Genomic DNA, 24,298 nt, shown 5'->3' on the forward strand with positions numbered 1-24,298 from the left:
TGATCCCACATGGCAGTTCGTGGTGGAGGTCGACGTGTCAGATGTGGGGGTAGGAGCAGTGTTGTCCCAACGTGCTGCTTCAGACGATAAGGTACATCCTTGCGCATTTTTCTCTCATCGATTATCTCCTGCTGAACGTAATTATGACATAGGCAATAGAGAGTTGTTGGACATCAAATGAGCGTTAGAGGAGTGGCATCACTGGCTGGAAGGTTCAGGAGTACCTTTTATTGTTTGGACCAATCATAAGAATTTAGAGTACATTAGAACTGCCAAAAGACTCAATTCCAGGCAGGCTCGGTGGGTACTTTTTTCGGTCGCTTTGAGTTTACTTTATCGTACCGCCCGGGTTCCAAGAATGTCAAGCCCAATTCTTTATCACGTCTTTTTGATCCCTCCGCCCGCCCAGTGACTCCCGAGTGTATTTTACCTGAGAAATTAGTGGTCTCAGCACTCGTATGGGAGGTCAAGTCGAAGGTCAAGATGGCCTTACAAGTGGTAATACCTCCGTCAGGTTGTCCACCGAACCGTTTATTTGTGCCGGAGGAGTTAAGGTCCGAGGTTGTCCAGTGTGGTCATTGTTCTAATGTAGCTTGTCACCCAGGGATAAGTAGAACTAATGGGTTGGTTAAACAACGATTCTGGTGGCCACGTATGGCTCGTGACGTCCACAATTTTGTTTTGGCTTGCTCAGTTTGCGCCAGTGGTAAGTCATCTAACTGGCCTCCTGATGGGCTTCTTTAGCCACTATGTGTCCCTTCGAGACCCTGGTCCCACATCGCACTAGATTTTGTTACAGCCCTCCCACCCGCATGAAGGTCGTTTTGACTGTAGTAGACTGGTTCTTGAAGGCGGAACATTTCATTCCCTTGCCCAAATTACCTACAGCCAAGGAGACAGTGGTCACAGTCCTAGATCACGTCTTTCGGCTTCATGGCCTCCCGGTAGACGTGGTTTCTGACAGGGGATCTCAATTCATATCAAGATTTTGGAAAGAGTTTTGTAAATTGCTAGGAATGTCAGTTTGCTTGTCTTCGGGTTATCATCCCAAAAGTAACAGACAATCTGAGCGAGCCAACCAAGATTTAGAGAGGACGTTGCGATGTTTGGTCTGCAAGAATCCTTCTTCCTGGAGTCAACAACTCTCTATGGTGGAGTACGCCCACAATTTGTTGCCAGTGTCAGCTACGGGCCTTTCTCAGTTTCAGTGCAGTTTAGGTTACCAGCCACCAGTTTTTCCCAGTTTGGAATCTGAAGTCGCGGTCCCCTCCGCTCACGTGTTTGTCCAGAGGTGCCACCGCACCTGGACAGAGCCCGCGAGACTCTGCTCTGGGTGAGGGAGCGCACTAAGGCCAAGGCAGATCGCCACCGGTCAAAGCCTCCCATTTATGTCGTGGGTCAAAAGGTGTGGCTTTCTACCAGTAACATTCCTCTGCGTTCCGTCTAATAAATTAGCTCCCAAATCACTGTCACGGTTGGTAAACCGTGATCTCTGGGTGTTTGCACTTTGTGGTGAAGTCTGCGTGTTTCGCGTCTGCACTGATTAGTGTGTGGGCGTCTCCATTAATTGTCATCAGCAGCAGCTGTCACTCATTACTCATTCCCTATATATTGGCTTGTCTCACAACTTGTGTTTGTGAGATCGTTGTTTAATGTCGCTTCCCCTATTTTGTGGCTTCAGCATTGTCTGCGTTTGGATGTTCGTGTTTCCCCGGAACCTCATCCACTCTCCGCACTTTCACTCTGCCACAAAGACTTACCTTCGGCTTTTTCCCCACAGTTCCTGTGCCATCCTCTCCTGCTGCCTTCTCACCGTCATCATCCAGATTCCTCACCACCTTACCACCATCTTGGATTGTCGTCTTCCCAGCATCATTTTCGCTTTCGCTAGTTTGGAGGTGTGTGCAAAGTTTTGTGATTTTTTTTGAGAATATTTAGGCCTTAAAAAATGCAATTCATTGGGAATAATAATAATAATAATAATAATAATAATAAACGGAGCAGATACAATAGGGTCCTCACACCATCGGTGCTCCCTTATAATAATAATAATAATAATAATAAACAAAGCAGATACAAGAGGGTCATCACACCTCGGTGCTCAGGCCCTAACAATATGTTCCTGTAGCTCAATTGGTAGAGCATTGCGTTATCAAGTGCAAGGTTAGGGATTCGATTCCCCGGGAACACATGGTAGGTAAAAATGGATAGCTTGTATGAACTGTAAGACGCTTTGGATAAAAGTGTCTGCTAAATGCATTAATTTAATTTAATAAAATAATTTAATGCATCTGCCAAACATTTCTGATGACCCTTTCTCTATGGATTCTTAGAAGTGCTAGATGATCTGTAAAATACTATAGGGCTTGTAGGTGGAAGACATTTTGACACAGTGAATTGGTTTCTCTGTGGAAATCTTAAAACCGTCTATATTATTGCTATTGTGTCCAAAGGATTCCACAAACTAGTGAGGCATGATTTTTGTGCCTGTCACAGTTGTCTAAAATAGTGTTTGTGTAGGCAGATCCAATCTGATGTGCATAAGTTAAACGTAAGTATTTATAAAATGAAGTGAGAATTTTCCTTATGTCTGACATAAAAAGCAGCATTAAGCCAATAAAAAAAACTTTATGGCAGGGATTCTAAACTCTAGCCCTCAGAGTACACTTCATATAGAATTTAGCTCAAATCTCAATCAAACTCACTTGCTTGTAACTATTCTAGTAATCGTAAAGATCTTGGTTAGCCTCTTCAGGAGTATTTTATTAGGGTCGGATCTCAACTCTGCAATAAGGTGGACCTCAAGGGCCAGACTTGAGAACCAGTGTAATAAAGGTTCCCAAGTTTGGAATACCTGTATAATGCTTTAATTTAAGATCACTGAAAAACTATCAAACATCCTATATATTAAAAGCTATCATTTTCACACCGTTAATACTTAACTAACTATATATAAGGGAATGGGCTCAGAAGATATATTGCCTCATAAAAGTTGAATAAGGCCACTAGGAATGGCATCAAATACTACTGCAAATTCCTCAGCAGTTACAGGAATCTTGAAATGATATAGGAAGTAATTAAAGAGTGCGTAATGCATATACATTTAAAGAGCTGTCCTTTATTCTTAAATAATTGCCTCATCAATATGATACCATTGTTGTACCAATTTCTGTAAAATAAAGATTTATTTGTAAAAATTAATATATTTGTTGTTCCAAATCAAAATTATACCAAAACAACAACAACAACAACAATAACAACAACAACCCCCCCCCCCCCCCCCCAATTTATCAAAATTTATTTCAGGGATGACATTCCAAATTTTGTCTTTATAGTTCAAGTAGTTTTTTATCCGTTTTATCTTAAATATACAATTAGCAGTATTAAAGTCGAGTACATTTAGATCATCATCTTCAAATGGGTTACATTTAAATAATGTGGCCTGTTCTCGCAGATGATATTGAACAACATAGTATCCACTTATTTTATAACAGATTGTGGAACGTCTAATGCAAGAGACGTATACATTAAGCGTGACATCCCTTCCTTTATTGGATATTAATAATCTTCCCTGTTAATGATTAATCCTTCTTTTGTGGGCTTTTGTCTGTTCGCGTTCCCGCCACAGCGTAATAATAAGAACACTTGCGTGATATTACGCGCTAAAACACTTGATGCGATCTACACACAAAAGACTGATAGAATTGTTAAACACCGATGATTTGAAGATCGGTGGACGTGGGCAGGTCTTTGGGATAGGCCATTCACAACACCGCCCCTCCCAGTGTCATGTGACTTCGATGTTGACGTACACCGAGGGATATTGGCGCGGTTTAATCTAAACCCAGCAGCAGTTTGTGCGTAAGCTTTCAAATTTTAATCGAAGCAATGTCTGCCTATCAAAAATACAGATACGAAAACGATTGCAAACCTGATGAAAACAGGTAAGAATTCGAGAAATATTTAGTCGTGGTTATAGTTGTTTTTGTTTTGTGTTTTATTACTCTTGACTTGACGTTAGCGGTTTGCTAGCAAGAGGCATTGTTTTGTGTATGTAAGTGCACTAACGTTATTTAGTCTGTTTTACGCACTCCTTTTGACTTCGTTTTAATAGTATCTTTAACTTTTAAGCGAAGGAACGTGAAGGATCCAGCAGGTGTTTTGTTTAGAGTGTAAAATGAGCATGTAAAATGAGCGCCAATGGAACGTCAAGACTGTAAGTAACTTAACTACGTTAGATTGATATTTTTGTGTTTTACTTAGCAGCTCGATCTCGTGTGTGTCGCCGTGAAGACTTTTACTGTAAATACAAGCATTTTCAAGATTTAGATGATTACGTTGCTGTTTTGATGTATAAATTGATTAAAAGGTGTTTATAATACAGCTGATTCTTGGTCAAATGTGTATCAAACGATTAATACGTTTTAACATGAAATACTTAAGTAAAAAAAATATATATTATTTTTAATGGACGTGCTTAATACTGTTGCAGAATGTTCAAATAACGTGTACGAATCCTTTTTTACTTGGTTTACTAAAAAGAGAAAAGAAAGTAAAAAATGCCACTAACGTTAGTGTCTTTGTCTTGAAGGAACAAAGGCACTTCAAGATGGACCCATTGTAGGAAACGCGGTGCAGATGGTAATCTAAGAAAATCTCTCGAGGTTGGAGAGCCTGACAAATGTTCACAGAGCTCACGCAGACAAGAAAGGTATTGATTTAAATGATGTTCCTTATCTGATTCGAATAATATGCTTAACAGACACTTATTTTCTCAAAAGTCAAATGGATTTCTTTTTTTATTTTGTGGTTGGCATTTTGTAGAGTATAACATGCATAAATTGTAAACTCTGTTGATCAAATTAATATCAGTTTTATGCTAGGATGAGGTCTAATCTTATCCTTTTATACAAACAATGTTTAGTGGTAAAAAAAATTGAGTGGCAAAACTTTTATTTGTCTTTTTATTTATTATTTTCTGTAGTTTCACAACCCCAGAGAGTGAGGGACCTGTGTCCAGAGTAAAAAACTGGGGAGATGAAGTAGAGGCAGAGGAAATGCGTTCAAATGTCCAACGTGATATGCATCGGTCAGTTGCCTCTTTTGATTTTATTTTCAGTTTCAATAACTCTGTAAATATGAATGTAGTTTATTTTATTATAATGTAAATGAATAATTTATATCCTTTATAAACTGGTAATTAGTGATCTCTCTTTTTCAGATATAGGAGGAGGATTCTTGAAGCAGATTTTCCTCAAAGAGATAGAAAAATCTCCTCTGGAAGGTTTGTGATTAAAGCAATGTAACATTTGCTTTAAGTTTTCAAAAAGCTAGTGTAAAGTTTTCCGTGTCTCTACTTTCTGCTATTTCAGTCTAATATGTACATTTAAAAGTATGCAATTCATTAGGGCTGAACGATATATCGTTATCGTATCTAGATATGAACTTTCAAGATATTAATATAGAAAAAAGCAACGATATAGATTTCCCCACTCCACGCTCGCCCTGCATACAACTCTGACAGTCACAACCAACATCAGTTTTACGTGTGCCCTTGACTGCACCGCTAAAGCCAGTGCGCACACACTAGGGACGTGGGAACTATATTGTGGGGGGGGGGGGGGGGGGGGGGGGGGGCGTTTCCATGGTGACGCGTCATTGCTTGTTACGTGACACCACAGCAGCAACAGCGCTGAATGATGATCTGCTTTTAGATCGTTTTTCCTTTTTTATTCAGAATATTCACAAATGTGTTAGTTATGGCCTGAAATATCTGATATTCCGATTGTCAAATACATGCAAGTGGAAGTATATTGTTGTTTAAACATCTTTATAACGATTGCGTTAGTTGAGCTGTATGCGTATTTAATACTTTAAAGTAAGTGGCTGGTGAACTGGGAATAGAATATGCTAACACTGAAGTTACTTACACAATGTGTATCTGATATGAATAAAACGTGTCGAATTATAATGGAAAGGATTATTATTACCTCTTCCATAGACATCAGTGTGTATTTTACAAACTCTAAATGTATTGTTTTTTAGTACTTATGTGAATTTATTTGTTTGAAAACTAAAATAAACCGTATGTGGTTGAAAACACTGAAAAGTTGTGATATATGACAGTTCTGAGTAGGGCTGTCACTTTTAGTTTGAAAATCGATTGCACAAACAATCAGACCAACCAAAAATTTTTCGAAAATGAAAATAGGGAATCGATTTTAACCAAATATGTACACTATTAATTTTAAAATAATTAAACAATTAAAAAAATTGATTTAACAAAACTCACAAACAAGCAGAAAAAGAAATCCGAAAGTGCAGAATGCCTTCCGAGTGCTAGATAGAAAATACCTGCAATTTTAAGCTCCTGTAAGACCCAGTGACGTCGAAAGCGACCTCTTCGTCTGGCTCGAATGATTTCAGTGTTAGTCAATGTAAAGACGCGTTTACGTGCGTCTGGAGGTCTCGTGGCGCAGCAGATGAGTTATGAAAAGGACCATTGCAAGCTGAGAGCGACTGGCTTTTGTGGTGGGAATTGGCAGTAATACCCCCACCTTGCGCAGCTGTTCAGTGCAGTCGGAGCGCGTCTTCTCAACAGCTGGACATATAGTGAATAAAAAACGCTCTGCTCTGGCCCCCGAAAATGTTGATCGTTGGTTTTCCTGTCCACTAAATTTGTAATGGCCTTATTTTGCGCATTACAATATGCCTGCCTAGTATCGGTTACGTTCAATAAAAAAACACACATGGCCTGTTCTCAGGTCCATTTAAAGTTTCATTTTTTTTTTTAGTTTTTTTAAATGGATTGAATCATTATCAAAAATAATCTTGGAGATTTTTGAATTGCCTAAATCATAAATGCAGTCGATTTAACAATAGATTCAATGAACACTTATGTCTTAAAAATCGAAAATGATTTTTTTCACAAAGTGACAGCACTAGCTCTGAGCGCGTCTGTCTCTGGCCACCCCCCCCAGCCCCCCCCCCCCCCCCCCCCTCTGTATTTTGGATTCAGAAAAGACGATGTAAACCAGAGTGACGTGTTGTGCAGGTCGTGCTTAGCAAAAGAACATGTAGTCATATCGTATCGATATCGAGATATCTGGCATGAAAATCGAGAGATGAAATTTTGTCCATATCGTTCAGCCCTACAATTCATATGTTCATAAAGATGTTCACAAATCATAAAGACTGTATTCACTGTAACTTTGTGCTCCAATGAAAACATTGCAGTGTTTTTTGAGCGTCCCATCCATCTAAATGCAGGAACATTGGTGCAACCAATTGTGTGAGTTTAGGGTGGGACTTTGTGTTTGCATGAACAGTGTGGCAAACGAGTAAGTTTTTGGAAACCTGGTTCTTCCTCTTGGAATTCTTCTTCAACCCTCTACATTGCGAGTAAACTCTGGGCTACTAAATGATGTCTAATATTAGCCAATGGCTATTAAATTCTCAGATTTTACTCGCCAAACACTGATTTTGAGAGATTCAGAGTTTCACTCTCCATCAGTTTTTTTAAATTTTCAGTTTATCTGAATGGATGTGAAGCGCACGTGTTTGTGTATTTAATGTATCGTAAACTCTAGTGTGAAGGTGCACACTTCACCATCGCTTTGTCTCACACACACACACAGAGAGAGAGAGACCGAATAGACGCTCCACATGTAAATTATATTCTTTGTTGTATTTTCCTGTCAAAATAACGTTGTTCCTTTTGAGATTTATGAACCGTCAGATTTTCTGGTAGTGGGCGGAGCTAATGCACAGACAACAATCTCATTGGCTGGCGCTTACCTATTATCGTGCCTGTATTGATTTCAGAAAATCAGTTTGAGCTAATAATATTCATTAATCCAGTAGCTCAATAATCCTTAGTGCATTTTAAATTTTTGTTATAATTAGAATTTTTATCATTATTATCTAATTATAGATAACCGCCAACACATTCTGCCATTTCCATGCCTCGTTCCTTGACGAACTCCTTCTACAGTTTTAATTGGATCATTTTCAAATTTGATGAGGGTAATCATAAGATCTTGTGACATTAAATTGGGAAGATTGACTTTTCGTCAAGGGGCATGTCCCTGCCGGCTTGACAAAATTTGATGTTTCGCCATGAAACATGAGGTTACTGTAACTCAGACAAGCTATGTCCGATCTGGCACAAACTTCACATGTTTGATAGGTGTTCTGTCCTAAACAAACACCCATGACTAAATTCAGTTATAGTCATAGTGCTAAGTGACATGGTTTTGGACTCCTACAAACATATTAAAAAGCGTCAACAAGTGTTAAATAGGCTGGGAACATGCTAGAAACATACTAAAACATGCTCGCAACACTTAGCTAAGTGCTAAAGCATGCTACTAATGCAGTGAAACAGGAAGTGACTGTAACTCTGGCTAGCAATGTCCGATCTGCCCCAAACTTCACACGTTTGACGAGTCCTGTCCCGAACACACCTACATGTCTGTATTCGATTATAGTCATAGCGTCACCTTTTGGCAACAGGAAGTGACATGTCTAACACTATTATGGACCCCTAACAACATACTAAAAATTATCAAGTGTAGAGCTTTATGTCAGAGGAACCGATAGTGGCAAGCAAACAGCAGCTGGTGTACTGGTGCACAAATAAGAGCCTTTCCCTGTGCGAGCGTACTGTACCTGTCCGTGCCCATGTAATTCCATACGCGCCCTGCACAAGCAGAGACAGTGAAGGGATGTTCAGCTCAACTTCTCGCGTGTTGGATGAGAAACTAAACCGACTAAACTGACAAAACTGAAATGTTTTTAGGGCCGAGCTCCGAGGTGCGAGGACCCTCTTGTATCTGCTTCGTCTATTATTTGGGTCCGAGCACCGAGGTGCGACGACCCTCTTGTATCTGCTTTGCAGAGGTGGGTAGAGTACCCAAAAACTTTACTCAAGTAAAATTAATTCTAGAAATATTTACTCAAGTAAAAGTACTAGTCTTGAATAGTTACTTGAGTAAGAGTAAAAGAGTATGGGATAAAAAATCTACTAAAGTAGTTAGTTACTTTGGGTCATATATACGGAGCCTATTTTTATTTAGATATAGATAAAATGTATGTTATGTGTGTGTGTATAAATGTATATTTGATCAGCCTTTACTCCAATTTATGTAATTTATTATAAAACCCTGTCTGTTTACTTAAGTAACAAATATTGGTGTCATGCCATAACATATTTTATGTTATGACTTTATGACCATAACTGACTTTATATTAAATGTAAATTTAACATTGAAAGTTAATGTGATGTAAATATTGCTACTAATCTTTCATTGTTCAGAAAGAGAGCAAATAACATTTACATTATTAAAGATCATTTTCACTGACAGTCTAGATTTCAATCACTCTCAGAAACTCCCATTAAAATCACTGAAACTGTTAACACTGTGAAATCAATATCTTAATTATAGATTCGTACACACATCTGCACTTTGTTGTTTCTGATGAGAGAATTCGCCAGAAAGAGGTATTCAGTCAGTGAGTGAGTGAAGGAAGCACCGGCATTTCAGCGATGACTCATCGGAACACCTCTGATTGGCCATTGCATTCAAAAGCTCAACATAACCGTGTGTTGATTGGTTAATGCGCAGCGCTTTAAAAACGCGTCTGTCTCTGGCTCAGCGCCAGCAAGAGATCACAGGTCTGAATTTAGCAGCTGATGATATGACTTGCTGAACGTTTTTGTCTTTTGGAAGCTGCATTAAACTTGACTCCCCTCTGTTATAAGCCACACATGTACAACAAACTAATGTCACAGTGGTATCGTGTACTGTAATCGAATGTAGCCCAAGTTATTACCTGTTAAACAGTAGACAGCACACGCGTTCATCTAATAAGGATCTCCATCGCAAGCAAATAATAGCCTTTGCAGATTTGCTTTCAATTCAGTGCAGTTCCATAGCCCCGTTTTCAACACTGCTGATATTCTTAAACGTTACAACTCTGAGTGAACTGCTTCTGACGCTCAGCGCGTGCGGCTGGGAACTGAACGACTCATTCAAACTGATTCATGAACCAATTCACTCATTTGCCAATTGGTTTGATCAACCCTTTGAACAGAATTGACTAAAAAGAATGAATCATTCGCGAATGGGCATCGCTCATTGCCCAGAGAAAAGTACACTGCGCGTTTGGAATAAACTGAAGCATTTATAACATTAATTGCATTAAGATAAATTAACGAGAGGGGCACCGCCCACAGTAACGAAGTAAAAGTACAGATTTTTCCCCAAAAATGTACTGAAATAAGAGTATAAAGTACCCAACTTTAAATATACTCTGAAAAGTATTAGTTACCCCGAAAAATTACTCAAGTAAATGTAACGAAGTAAATGTAACTCGATACTACCCACCTCTGCTGCTTTGTTTATTATTATTAGGGCCTGAGCACCGATGGTGTGAAACCTGGTGAAAATGGGGAAAGTTTCCGTCTAATATAGGACTCAGAAGAGGGTGTGGTGAAATGGCTCAACAGCGCCACCTATACTAAGAAAATCAACAGCCTTCCAGCTATGTTTCACATACATGCATGAAAATTGGCACACACATGTAACACACCAGTACCTACAAAAAAGACTCTTGGAGCAAAATTCTAAACCCAACAGGAAGTTGGTTATTTTTAACATTATCAGCAAATTGTTTAATTTTTGTCATTTCCATGCGTTGTATTTTAACGAACTCCTACTAGAGATTTATTCAGATCAACACCAAACTTGGTTGGTTAAATCTAAAGGCCTTTGCGATGTTAAATTGCGAAGATCTTGAGGTTTTGTTAAAGGGCATGTCCATGGCGGCCTGACAAATTTCGATGTTTCGCCATGAAAATGGAAGTTGCTATTACTCAGACATACAATGTCCAATCTGCCCCAAACTTCACATGTAAGATAAGACTTCTGCCCTTAACAGATCTACATGCCCATATTCAGTTATAGTCATAGCGCCACCTGCTGGCAACGGGAAGTGACATGTTTTAAGCTGCGACAAACTACTCCTAGAAATCTTTTGACATTTAATGTATTTTTTTGTGGTCAGTTTAATCTAAAGGCCTGTGCAATGTTAAATTGTGGAGATCTTGAGTTTTTGTTAAAGGGCGTTTCCATAACGCCATGACAAAATTTGATTGTCTCGCCACAGCAAGAGAAGTTGTTGTAACTCAGGCATAAAATGTTCGATCTTCCTCAAACTTCACATGTTCGATAAGAGTCCTGGCCTGAACACATCTGAAGGCCAATATTCCATTATAATGATAGCACCACCTGCTGGCAACAGGAAGATTGGCACATATATGGAATAAACATTGATATATTCTACTTATATTTATGAGTTTAAACGCATATTTCTCACCGTTCACCTATTTACTAAAGTCACTCGCTGCTGGTGAGCCCGGGTGTGAGGGCCCGTTCATCATCATTAATTAGATTTTTTTTTTTTTTTTTTGTAAAGTGTAACTTGCAAACACGTTTGAAAAGCCAGAAGTAAATGTCAGTTCTGTATAAGATTATCTTTTTTCTTTTACTTTAAAAATACATCGACTTAATTTGATTTAAAAATCACCTGCTGTAGCACACTGAAAAAGTGTTTCATTCATCCAATGAAAAAAATTTAGGGTAATGATTTACATCTATATTTTTTAACTTGAGCAAATAGTTATTTATTTTTCATTGGCTCAAGTAAAAAAATATAGATGTGAATCATTACCTTAGATTTTTTTTTAATTGGGCGAATGAAACACATCTTTGTTTTATTCGCACAAACATTTGATTTTAACATTTTGGAATAATTTGTATAGCGTTTTTTTTTTTTATTCTCACCGGTAAAGCTTTTTTTTTTTTTTTTTTTTTTTTTTTTTTTTTTTTTAAACCAAATTTAAAAACTAAAACAAATACTGAATGTTGATTGAAGAAACATCTTATTGAATGTGTGTTGATTGTGTTGTTTGGATTGTAGAACTATGCAGTTGTTGCTTTTAATTTCACATGGTTACAGTTTATCTAAGTGGTGTCCAGTATGGCCCATATTTAACAAGTTTGATAAGAGTCCTATCCTGAACGCACCTACATGTCTGTATTTGATTATAGTTATAGCGCCACCTGCTGGCAACAGGAAGTGACATGTTGAACACTGTTATAGACTCCTAGCAACACAGTAAAATATGCCTTTGTTTGCTTAACATGCTAAAATATTCTCAAATATGCTAGCAACACTTACTAAGTGCTAAAGCATGCTATCAATACTATGAAACAGGAAGTTGTTGTAACTCATGCATACAATGTCCAATCTTTTTTTTTCTTATTTTTATGCAGTTCCACTAGGTGTCACTTGTGCAACAGTCATGTCTCGAGTTGTAACACAAGCTTTTCATGTTTCACCAGTTCTGACTCCAGAGACTCGAAAGATTCCAAAGAATCACCTGCTAAAGGTGACATCGAGACAGACGAGACCACTCTCATAAGGAGACAAAAACAGATTAATTATGGGAAAAACACTCTTGCATATGATAGATACATCAAAGAAGTTCCCAAGTGAGTGAGATTATCATGATTATTGTTTTAAAACTAAATCCTCTTGTATATGATTTATTATGCCTTCTATAATCTTTTTAAAATATTTAACAATATTTTAACCATTATTTTAGGCTTATGAGACAGCCTGGTGTTCATCCAAAGACTCCAAACAAATTCAAGAAGTACAGCCGACGCTCATGGGACCAGCAAATAAAACTGTGGCGTGTCAAACTTCACGCGTGGGATCCACCTGCAGAAGAGGGAAGCGACCTGCAGCAGATGTAAGCTTCTTTGTCTTAATACACTAAACTTCTACAATATCCTAAAGGAATAATATTTTTTTATGATTGGTCCAGCAAAGTGGCAACACAGTGATTAATTGTAACCCATGCTGGCAAAATAAGTTGGCATGTGCAGGGTCTAATGAGCTACAGGCTAAAGAAGTGAAAAATTTAAGTTTTGGTCAAATTTGAGGTTTTTGCGAAAATGATTTCAGAGTTTAAACAGCAAAGGCTCAGTCACATCTTGATTTCAATTTAGCCTGAGGAACATTTAACAATCACTGGTTTGAAGACCTAAGAGACCTTCCAGAGTTTTGGGCAGATATTAAATCAGACAGATATACAGGTGTTAGCCCTTTAAACCTTTAAAAACCAGCAGCAGTACTTTAAAATTAATTATATATAAAATTGGGAGCCAATGCAAAGATATTAATACTGGGGTAATGTGTTTTTGTTTACCCACACAGTAAGGAGCCTAGCAGCTGCATTTTGTACTACTTGAAGTGAATTAAGAGATGCTTGATTAATACCCATATAAAAGGAATTACAGTAATCAAGCCTCTATGAAATAAAAGCATGAATGACCCTTTCAGAGTCCTTAAAATAAAGGAATGGTTTCACTTTAGAGAAGACTCTGATATGGAAAAAATAAATGTTTTTGACTACTGTACTAATTTGTTTGTCAAACTTGAGGCCACTATCAAAATAGACCCCCAAATTATTGACTACTGGTTTCACACAGGAAGACAAATGGCCAGGGGAGATAGCAAATTCTGATGATTCAAAAAATATAATCTCAGTTTACCTTCAAATCAGAGTGGTCAATTTTATCAAATGCCACCTTCAGAGAGATATATATTCAAATCAGAGTGGTCAATTTTATCAAATGCCACCTTCAGAGAGATATATATTCAAATCAGAGTGGTCAATTTTATCAAATGCCACCTTCAGAGAGAGATATATATATATATATATATATATATATATATATATATATATATATATATATATATATATATATATATATATATATATATATATATATATATATATTATATATTATATATTAGGATTAATAGCCACATTAATGGTGGAAAAAAGTGCTCTTGAATTGTGAAAGTTCTTTTCAGTGAAATCTGAAAAGTACTTAAACCTTGCTGTTTTCAACGCTTTCTGATATTGTATCAGACTGTCCCTTATATTTATATTTTACATTTATTCATTTAGCTGATGCTTTTATCCAAGGAAATTACAATTGCTATATATGTCAGAGGTTGCACGGCTCTGGAGCAACTAGGGGTTAAGTGTCCTGCTCAGTGACACATTGGTGTCTCACAGTGGATTCGATCCCCGGTCTCTCACACCAAAGGCGTGTGTCTTACCCACTGTGCCAACACCACCCCATATTATTTCATAAACCCAAAGTTTATCTTTTTTTCACTTTCTTTTGGCGCTTCTACAGTCCTGTCTAAGAGCACGAGTATCCTCACTGAGCCAGGGCTCAGCCTTTGGTTTGTGTTGAGCCAGAGAGTTTCAAATATTAGTTTGTGATGATTGAAGTGGTGAAGACTATCTTAATTATTTTAATACGATCGGATGTTTGGGATACCTCCTTAAAAACAGCTGAAACTTAGTTTAAGAAGTTGGTGTGATCGTACGCGACCAATGAACAGCCTTATTACAGGCTAAAAAATTATCTGTCTAAGATTAGCTGGGCAACACATGCATGTTAAAAATCCCCAAGGATTAAAAGTCTATGAAAACTGGGGATGATTCCCCCTAAAAAGTCTGAAAACTCGTTAATAAAGTACTTATGTGGTTTAGGTGGACAAAGTGCACATCAATTACTTGAGTAAAAGTACAGATACATATAGTAAAATATTACTCCAGTAAAAGTACTCCTTTTTCAATTTTACTCGTGGAAGTACAAAAATACTGAATTTTTTAATGTACTTAAGTAAAACAGTAGTGAAAAGATAGATTTAGCAATAGAATAGGCTACTTAATTTAATTTTATATTAGCACATATATTTTATAATCCTACTGCTCAAAATACCTGGGATTTTCCCAAAATAACCACTTTATGGAGTCAAGATATATTTTTGTTGTTCATGATATGGACTATGTTGATGAGTGTTCACTTTAAAGTTTATACTATAATGTACCTGAGAGAAAATGGAGTTCTGATTTTCACCAGTAAGAAATTTTTTTTTTTAAAGGTTTTTTTTTTGTTGTAGAAAATCCATGTATTACATGAGAATAAAGCCTGAAATAAGGAACAACATTTTAAGGAAAATATAATTATATTTTTATAATTATTTTTCCTCCTCAAATCTTATCTGTGTTGTAAAAACGCCACAGAGGGCATCAATTCCCACTTTGATAATTACTTGAGTAACCATGTTTTGAACATCACACCCTTTCTTTTTTCCCCAGTAATCTAGGTGGTTGAATAAAAATATTTGGACCAACAGCACCAACAAGCTTGTTAGTTAGACCGTTAGTATCAGCTAACAATATTAACTTTTTTCAAGTATGGAAATAAGTGATAAGTCCAGTACTGTTGATTAACAATATTAAAACAGATGCCACATAGGATATGCGTAGCATTTGAATAAAACTTATAGCATTACGTCAGCAGGGAATTTGAATGTGCATGAGTTATTTTATTTAATCTGTGTTATTTTTACCTGAAACATAGAGACACTGGTGTGTCTGCATTGTCTGCATTCAAACAATTTCAGTGGGTTTAAATAGATCACTCTTTACAGCAGATTTAGTTCACAAACAACTGACAGTTTTGACCAAAATATGATTTAAAGTTACAATAATCCTAAATTTTGACATTAATAACCTAAAGAGCCACACAGATGGGAAATCAAAAATTACCTGTATTACAGTGTATGATGTAGCTGTCCATCAGTGTAAACGATGTGCAAAGTAATTAAACCAAAAAGTACACGATTTATAAAGTTATTGGCTTCTAAAGTAAGGAGTCGACTCTGAATCGCTGAAACGAGTCGTTATAGATTTCAAATCTTTTTCCCATCTCTATGTACGTCACTAGAACACTTTGCATAATAATCTCCGCCTGCCGTCTTGGGAGAAACAAAACTCTGACCTGCCCCACCCCCCACAAAGACGCTCTGGTTGGTGCGATAGCATCATGTCGAGGAGACAGTGTGTTTTTAATTGTAAAGGCAAGTTTGTTTTATTTTCACTGCCAAAGAATGAAGATTAGAAGAACCAATGGCTAAAATTCATTTTACCACAATACCAGAGCAGTACAACAAATGCTTTTTGTTGTGTTTACATTTCACTGATGACTGCTTTTCTAATCTCGATGAGTTCAAGGTGGGATTTTCAAAGCGTTTGGCCATAAAAGAGGGTTTATTACCAACTTCATTTGGACCAACAAGCATCTCCCAAACACAACCTGTAAATATGATTATGAAGTTGTGTTTGTTTTCTCCCGAGCGTCTTATCAGTATGTGTGCTGTCTGCAGCCTTTGCCTGCGCTGATCGTCATGTACAAACATGTCATTAAAATGAAGTGTAACTCTGTGAATACTAAACGAAGAGACATGAGAGATATATCTATAGAAAGCTTGACATGTCTACTTTAAAACTAAAAAAGTGCTGCCGAAAATATCACAGATATTATGTGATAAAGTAATCCATATGAAAACAACGCGATGTCCGTTTTTCACGTCTCCCTTCATTATATCTAATGTGACCACGCCCCTGCACTGAACGCGCTATTCAGATTCAAAATGAAGCGCGCGGCTTGAATACGCCCACACAGAAGAAAAAGCAGTGAGACTTCGCGATGAGAGGAATAAGACATAATTCACCCCAAAAAGATTCTAACGCATTGTTTACCGTGAAGTTGTGTGCGGAACAATCAATCAAAAGTGACTGTCAGTTGACCAATCAGAACACCGTATGCTACCGAAAGGTGGGGTTTAAGGAAACTGAATCTTTTGAACAGCTTCAAGCGAACCGTTTGGGGATCTCTGAGAATTGAGGTAATTTTAAAATGATATTTTGACAAATATACTTTTTTTTTTTTTTTTTTTAACCTTGGATGGATTTAAACCTGTTGTACGGGACTTATAAACAGTGATAGGAAGCTTAGAATTTTCATCTTACTGGCTCTTTAATTTTAACAGCATCAGACACGCGTGCGCTCACAAGATCCCTCGGTTCTTACTTGTGAATTCAATTCACTGGAGACTCTTGAATCAGTGAGTTGTCGACTCTAGAACAGCTGCAATCGGATCATTCTAGTCAAGTCACCTTTATTTTTATAGCGCTTTAAACAAAATACATTGCGTCAAAGCAACTGAACAACATTAATTTGGAAAAAAGTGAGTCAATTATGCAAAATGACAGTTAAAGGCAGTTCATCATTGAATTCAGTGATGTCATCTCAGTTCAGTTTAAAGCCAGAGGTGACAGCGGCAAGGAACCAAAACTCCATCGGTGACAAAATGGAGAGAAAAAAAACCTTGGTAGAAACCAGGCTCAGTTGGGGGACCAGTTCTCCTCTGATCAGACAAAACCAGCAGTTCAATTCCAGGCTGCAGCAAAGTCAGATTGTGCAGAAGAATTATCTGTTTCCTGCGGTCTTGTCCTGGTGGTTGTCTGAGACCAGGTCTTTACGGGGGATCTGTATCTGGGGCTCTAGTTGTCCTGGTCACCACTGTCTTTCAGGGCTGTAGAGGTCCTTTCTAGGTGCTGATCCACCATCTGGTCTGGATAAATACTGGATCTGGGTGACTACAGTGACCCTCTGATCTGGATACAGACTGGATCTGGTGGCTACGGTGACCTCGGAACAAGAGAGAATGGACTAATATTAGCGTAGATGCCATTCTTCTAATGATGTAGCAAGCACATCGGGTGTTATGGGAAGTGTTCCCGGTTCCGGTTAACCTAATTAATGCAGCCTAAAAATCCTTTAACATACTAAGCATATTAGTATGTTATGTGTAAGCCAGGTTCTAGAGATGGGTCTTTAATCTAGATTTGCAGGAATGTGTCTGCCTCCTGAACAATGTTTGGTAGGTTATTCCAGAGTTTAGGCGCCACATAGGAAAAGGATCTGCTGCCCGCAGTTGATTTTGATATTCTAGGTATTATCACAAATTGCCAGAGTTTTGAAAACGCAGCAGACATTGAGGATTATAATATAACGAGCTCATTCAAATACTGAGGTGCTAAACCATTCAGCACTTATAAGTAGTAAGCAGTATTTTAAAATTTATACCATGTTTGATAGGGAGCCAGTGCAGTGTTGATACGGCCAGGCTAATATGGTCATACTTCCTGGTTCTAGTAAGAACTCTTGCTGCTGCATTTTGGACTAGTTGTAGTTTGTTTACGAAGCATGCAGAACAACCACCCAATATATCATTACATTATTCTAACCTTGAGGTCACAAATGCATGGATTAACATTTCTGCATTTGACATCAAGAGCATAGGCCGTAATTTAGGTATATTTTTGAGATGGAAAAATGCAGTTTTACAAATGCTAGAAACATGGCTTTCTAAGGAAAGATTGTTATCAAATAGCACACGTAGGTTCCTAACTGATGACGAAGAATTGACAGAGCAACCATCAAGTCTTAGACAGTGTTCGAAGTTAAAACATGCAGAGTTGTTAAAACATGCAGAGTTTTTAGGTCCTATAATTAACACCTGTTTTTTTCAAAATTTAGCAGTAAGAAATTAGTCATCCAGTTTTTTTTTTTTTTTTTTTATATCGACAATGCATTCCATTCGTTTTTCAAATTGGTGTGTTTCACCGGATATTAAATGGATATTAAAATCACCAACTATTAAAACTTTATCTGCAGCCAGAACTAACTCGGATGTAAAATCACCAAACTCTTTAATGAAGTCTGTATGGTGCCCTGGTGGCCTGTATACAGTAGCTAGTACAAACATCACAGGGAATTTATCATTAACATTTGTTTCTCTGGATAATGTTATATGAAGCACCATTACATCAAACGAGTTATACTTGAAGCCTGCCCTCTGAGAAATCCTGACTGAAAAAATTGTTATAAATTGAACACCTCCCCCTTTGCCTTTTGGACGCGGCTCATGTTTATAACAGTAATCTTGGGTGTTGGACTCATTTAAAATAATGTTATCATCAGGTTTTAGACTGGTTTCTGTCAAACAGAGCACATCTAGATTGATCAGTGATCATATTATTTTACAAAGTGTTTTTGTAGAAAGGGATCTGATATTCAATAAGCCAAGCTTTATCATTTGTTTATCCTTATTGCTTCTGTTTTTTTTTGTTTTTTTTTTACCTCAATTAAATTGTTACTCTTAAATTGGTTTGGACGTTTTTTGTATTTTCTAGTTCGGGGAACAGACACACTCTCTATAGTGTGATTATCTAGGTGAAAGAGTCTAAATATGCTGAGAGTTAACTGACCTCTGTGACGTGAGGCAGCTAGCAGATGGTGAGTTTAGCCAGTTTGTCTGCTTTCTGACCTGGGCCCCAGTCAGTCCCCAGTCTAATTCTAATTCATAAATGAATCGTTTGGTGCGATTTGCGATCTGATTTAAAAGACTAATTGAAAAGACCACGTTCATTCGTGAATCAGAAACTACTTCTGCGTGTCGGAGCATGTGATATGTTATAAGGAGTAACGATATGTTTTATGAATTGTAGTGAAGTAAAAAGTATGATCTTATGCTTTGGAATTTGATGTAAAAGTTGCTCAAAATAAAACTACTCCAGTAAAGTACAGATACAATGTCTATACGTGAAATATGAAAGCAAATAGACATATAATTATGAAGATATGGTCTCTGTATATGGTTTTATGTTGCTAATGTTTTTTTTTTATTTATTTATTTATTTTTTTTTTTTTTTTAATGATGCATGACAAGCAGGTAGTGTTCAATCCATTATAAAACACATAAAGAGCACATGCCTGTCTATTACATAGCTCTTTCTTGTGTGGGTAATCAAGCGAGTTGCTGAGATTTGACCATATTGTAGTCATTTAATTTGATATTATTAGCTGACAGACCATAAAGTTGAGGTGTGATGAAGGCATTTGCAACCATTTCGGCATCCTGCAGACAGAGAGGATCAAATAGGAGAGAAGTGTTTGTAGTTCATGTATATTTTCTGCAGATCACAATTGTTGTTTTATGAGAGAGTTTTTTTTTTTAATGTAATTCAATGTTTTACTTTACCCCTGTTATTGAAACAGAGAAGAGATTGACCTTGGTGAAATAATGGAATTTGAATTGGATGTGGAGTGTTCAGCGGATACTGAATTCCAATGTCCGACATCCAGTGGAGCATTGCTGTCTTTGGCAGAGGTAATTGTGTGTGTATCTCTCTCTCTCTCTCTCTCTCTCTCTCTCTCTCTTTAGAAATAAATTATTTTTTTTGATTTAACAAAATATATTCTACAATGGATGATATAATTGATTTTTTAAAAAAAATGTGATTTATATTATATTTCTATATTAATATAATTATATTTATATTAATTTTGTATCTAATTATATTAAAATAAATTATTATATAATTTTATTTATATTCATTATATTATTTTAAAATAGTTATTTTTTAATTTTTTATGAAATTACTCTAAGGAAATAAACATGCCAGCAGGTGGCTGGCATTCATTCATTCGATGTTCAAATGGCTGATTCATTCAGGAATTAAGTAAATGGCTCTGTTTATGTATGGTTTTTTGAATCATTGGTTCGCATGATTTATTCAAGACTTGGATTCATTCAGAAACTAAACATCCCTGTGTTGCTTGGAGATGTGCAACAATTCTGCTATTGCTTTAAAGGATGTATGTTCTCTGCAAAATTTAGCAAAAACACATTGTTTTATAACAGTATAAACTGAACTGTTGTATAAAATCACGTTTAAACTAGTGATATTCACAAAAACTTGTATAATACTGCTCTCACTGCTTGTTTGATATCACTTATTGTATGATATAAATATGAGACAAACTCGTAAAGGGGCACTTTTTGCACCAGTATCTTAAGTTTTAGGGCATAACTGCATTTATGGAACAGTTGCCATTATTTTTATACACACACACATGTATATTAAATGGAACCCTTTACAGCGTTTTCAAATTTATCCACTTTGGAGAGCCTTTTTAAAGGGCTTAGTTTTCCTTGATTAAAAACGTCGTCTCGGTGTGGACGGAAGGCCAAAACGGAGAGAAAAAGATGTATTTTCAAATGAAAACGTATTAGTGTGGACATGGCCTTAAATAGGACCTACCTGACAAATTGAAGTAGACCAAAAGATCCTCAAAAGCTAGACATCATGCAGAGATCCAAAGAAATTCAGATAAAGAAATTCAGAAAAGTAATTGAGATCTACTAGTCTGGAAAAGGTTATAAAGCCATTTCTAAAGTTTTAGGATTCCAGCGAACCACAGTGAGAGCTTTTATACACATGTCAAGAACATGGAACATTGGAGAACCTTTCCAGGAGAGACCGGCCGACCAAAATTACCCCAAGAGCACAAGCGACGACTCATCCAAGAGGTCACAAAAGACCCCATAACAACATCCAAAGAACTGCAGGCCTCAGTTAAGGTCAGTGTTCATGACTCCACCATAAGAAAGAGACTGGGCAAAAATAGTCTGCATAGCAGAGTTCCAAGACGAAAAATGCTGCTGAGCAAAAAGAACATATAGGCTTGTCTCAGTTTTGCTAGAAAACATCTTGATGATCCCCAAGACTTTAGGGAAAATACTCTGTGGACTAACGAGACAAAAGTTTAACTTTTTGGAAGGTGTGTGTCCCATTACATCTGGCGTAAAAGTAACACCGCATTTCAGATAAAGAACATCATACCTACAGTAAAATATGGTGGTGATAATGTGATGGTCTGGGGCTGTTTTGCGGCTTCAGGACCTGGAAGACTTGCTGTGATAAATGGAACCATGAATTCTGCTGTTTACCAAAAAATCCTGAAGGAGAATGTCCGGCTATCTGTTTGTGACCTCAAGCTGAAGCGAACTTTAGTTCTGCAGCAGGACAATGATCCAAAACACACCAGCAAGTCCACCTCTGAAAGGCTGAAGAAAAACAAAATGACTTTGGAGTGGCCTAGTCAAAGTCCTGACCTGATTTTTGAGATGCTAAGACGTGACCTTAAAAAGGCGGTTCATGCTCCCAAACCCTCCAATGTGGATGAATTACAACAATTCTCCATAGACGAGTGGACCAAAATTTCTCCAGCACTTGGTTGAAGTTGTTGCTGCTAAGGGTGGCCCAACCAGTTATTCGGTTTAGGGGGCAAAAACTTTTTCACACAGGGCCATGTCGTTTTGGATTTTGTTTTCCCTTAATAAAAACCTTCATTTAAAAACTGCATGTTGTGTTCACTGGTTATCTTTTAGTAATATTTAAATTAGTTTGATGATCTGAAACATTAAAGTGTGGCAAACACTTTGTGTGTGTGAATATATATATATATATATATATATATATATATATATATATATATATATATATATAAAATAATATGGATGGATTTGGTATCATAGGATTGGTTCTCGTGACATCCCTAGTCAGGAATGACATTTAACAACTTTTTTTTTTTCACAACTTTATCATCTTGTGTTACAGGATTCATTTGCAGGAACCCCTAAAAAGATGATGAAAATTGAGGATGCTGAAATGTCATGAGCAACTACACTGAGATCCAGTCTCTAATGAGGGAACTCCTGAGCAGCTGAATTGTTTTAATACACTGGTCGCCTTACCGTTTGAGCATTAGCATTATTATTATTGAGCATTATTATTTCAACAGGTTCTGATGTTTTATTGGTAGCACAGGTTTTGACAGATTATTAAAGAGAAGGTTTTGTCCGTATCACTGATTCCAACATGTTGTTTTCCATTTTTATTTAATTTTTGGGTCTTCGAAAGAAAATGTAAATGTTGTAATGGTTGAATTTTCTATTGTGGTAATCAATTTAGTGCTCAGTGGACATTCTCTTGTATTTATCAGTTTGTTGGATCTCAGAGAGGGTTCACAACAAATTTCCAATGTTAAAATTGTTTTTGGTTTTAAGTGTTCTTTTAGGCGTGTTTTTTTTTTTTCCTTTTCTTTTTTTTTTTGCTTGTTAACTAATATTTTATTAAGAACTTTTTGAAAATAAATATTGCTTGGAATGACCAAATAGTTGTCATTCATTTAATATAGAATGTATATAATCACTGAATATGCTTAGCTTTTAAGACCTTGGTATGAAGTAAAATTAAAAATCAAATTTTTTAGAAATCTTTTGGATTCCAGTCAAATGGAGCCCTTAAATGCAACAAATGTTTGGAATCAAAAGGAAATACTTATTTGGTAATGAAATTGGTACTTTTACTCTTTAACGTTACATTGAAGTGCTGTTTTCTCTTCAATGATGCAAATGACTTTCTCAATATTATTTTGTGTCTGGCTTTACATGGTTAAGATTGAAACTGAGCTTATGTGTTATAGTATGCAGCATAAAAGGGTATACTCCAATACCCCCTTTTTTTCCTAAATGATTGTTAATACATTTCAAGAAAATAATACAAATCTGAAGTGTATTATTGTACTTATTTCTCTGTGTTATGTACTTCCTATCAATATCAATTAGCCAGGTTTTTTTTTTTCTTTTTTAATAAAAGGTTTGGAGAAATGAGTACGCCATTGATTAAATTCAACAAATGTAATATTCTAATTAGTGCTGGGCAATAATAAATCACAATGATTCGCATCCAAAATAAACACTTTTGTTTATATAATATATGTGTGTACTTTGTATATTTAAATTTATTCATTTAGCTGATGGTTTTCTTCAAAGTGAATTGGAAGCAATCAAAATTAACAAAAGAGCAATATGCAAGTGTTATGACAAGTCTCAGTTAGCTTGGTGCAGTACATATAGGTTTTAATATTATTATAAATATAAACCAATAGCATAGAAAAATAATTGAGCAAGTTAGTTTTAGAGACTTGCACTTTGTTAATTGTGTCATAGAAATAAAACTGAATACAAAAAGAATAGAGAAGTTAGTGGTGGTTAAAAAAAAATATTATTTAGTGCCATATATGTCCATATGCAACTACGGTGAACTGGCATACACACACATTGAGACAGCTAAACACTACAGTGTTTTCTTTACATTCCTTCAAGTGGTGGACCACAACAGTAAGACAGTTACCACCACGCAGGTAAAATGAAAAATTGAACAGCCTATTTTAGCCTATTTATTTTTGTTTTGAATATTTTAGTTTAAAAGTAGACATTTCTTGTGCAATGCAAGTGATCTTGTGGGCACCTTATTACATTGTCTGCTATTGGAAATTGGTAATTGGTTGATAAAACATTGATCAAAATTAAGATACAATTTATACAAAACAAAAATTAATGAAGTGGTCAAAATGTTTAACTCAGACTAGATGGAGCATAG

The 24,298-nt window shown here is 36.6% G+C and overlaps 1 protein-coding gene across 1 annotated transcript; it reads left to right on the plus strand.

The window, feature by feature from the left end:
* The first annotated feature begins 3,776 nt into the window (after positions 1 to 3,776).
* On the plus strand, positions 3,777 to 23,631 carry slbp (stem-loop binding protein). Its single transcript, XM_052573795.1, has 8 exons — positions 3,777 to 3,944; positions 4,592 to 4,711; positions 4,985 to 5,089; positions 5,222 to 5,284; positions 12,408 to 12,557; positions 12,671 to 12,820; positions 20,067 to 20,178; positions 22,472 to 23,631. The coding sequence occupies exons 1-8, from the start codon at positions 3,889 to 3,891 to the stop codon at positions 22,529 to 22,531; spliced, it is 816 nt and encodes a 271-aa protein (XP_052429755.1). The 5' UTR covers positions 3,777 to 3,888; the 3' UTR covers positions 22,532 to 23,631.
* Positions 23,632 to 24,298: the final 667 nt, after the last annotated feature.

Source organism: Carassius gibelio, chromosome B14 (assembly GCF_023724105.1).
Source record: "Carassius gibelio isolate Cgi1373 ecotype wild population from Czech Republic chromosome B14, carGib1.2-hapl.c, whole genome shotgun sequence".
Taxonomy (NCBI): Eukaryota; Metazoa; Chordata; class Actinopteri; order Cypriniformes; family Cyprinidae; genus Carassius; species Carassius gibelio.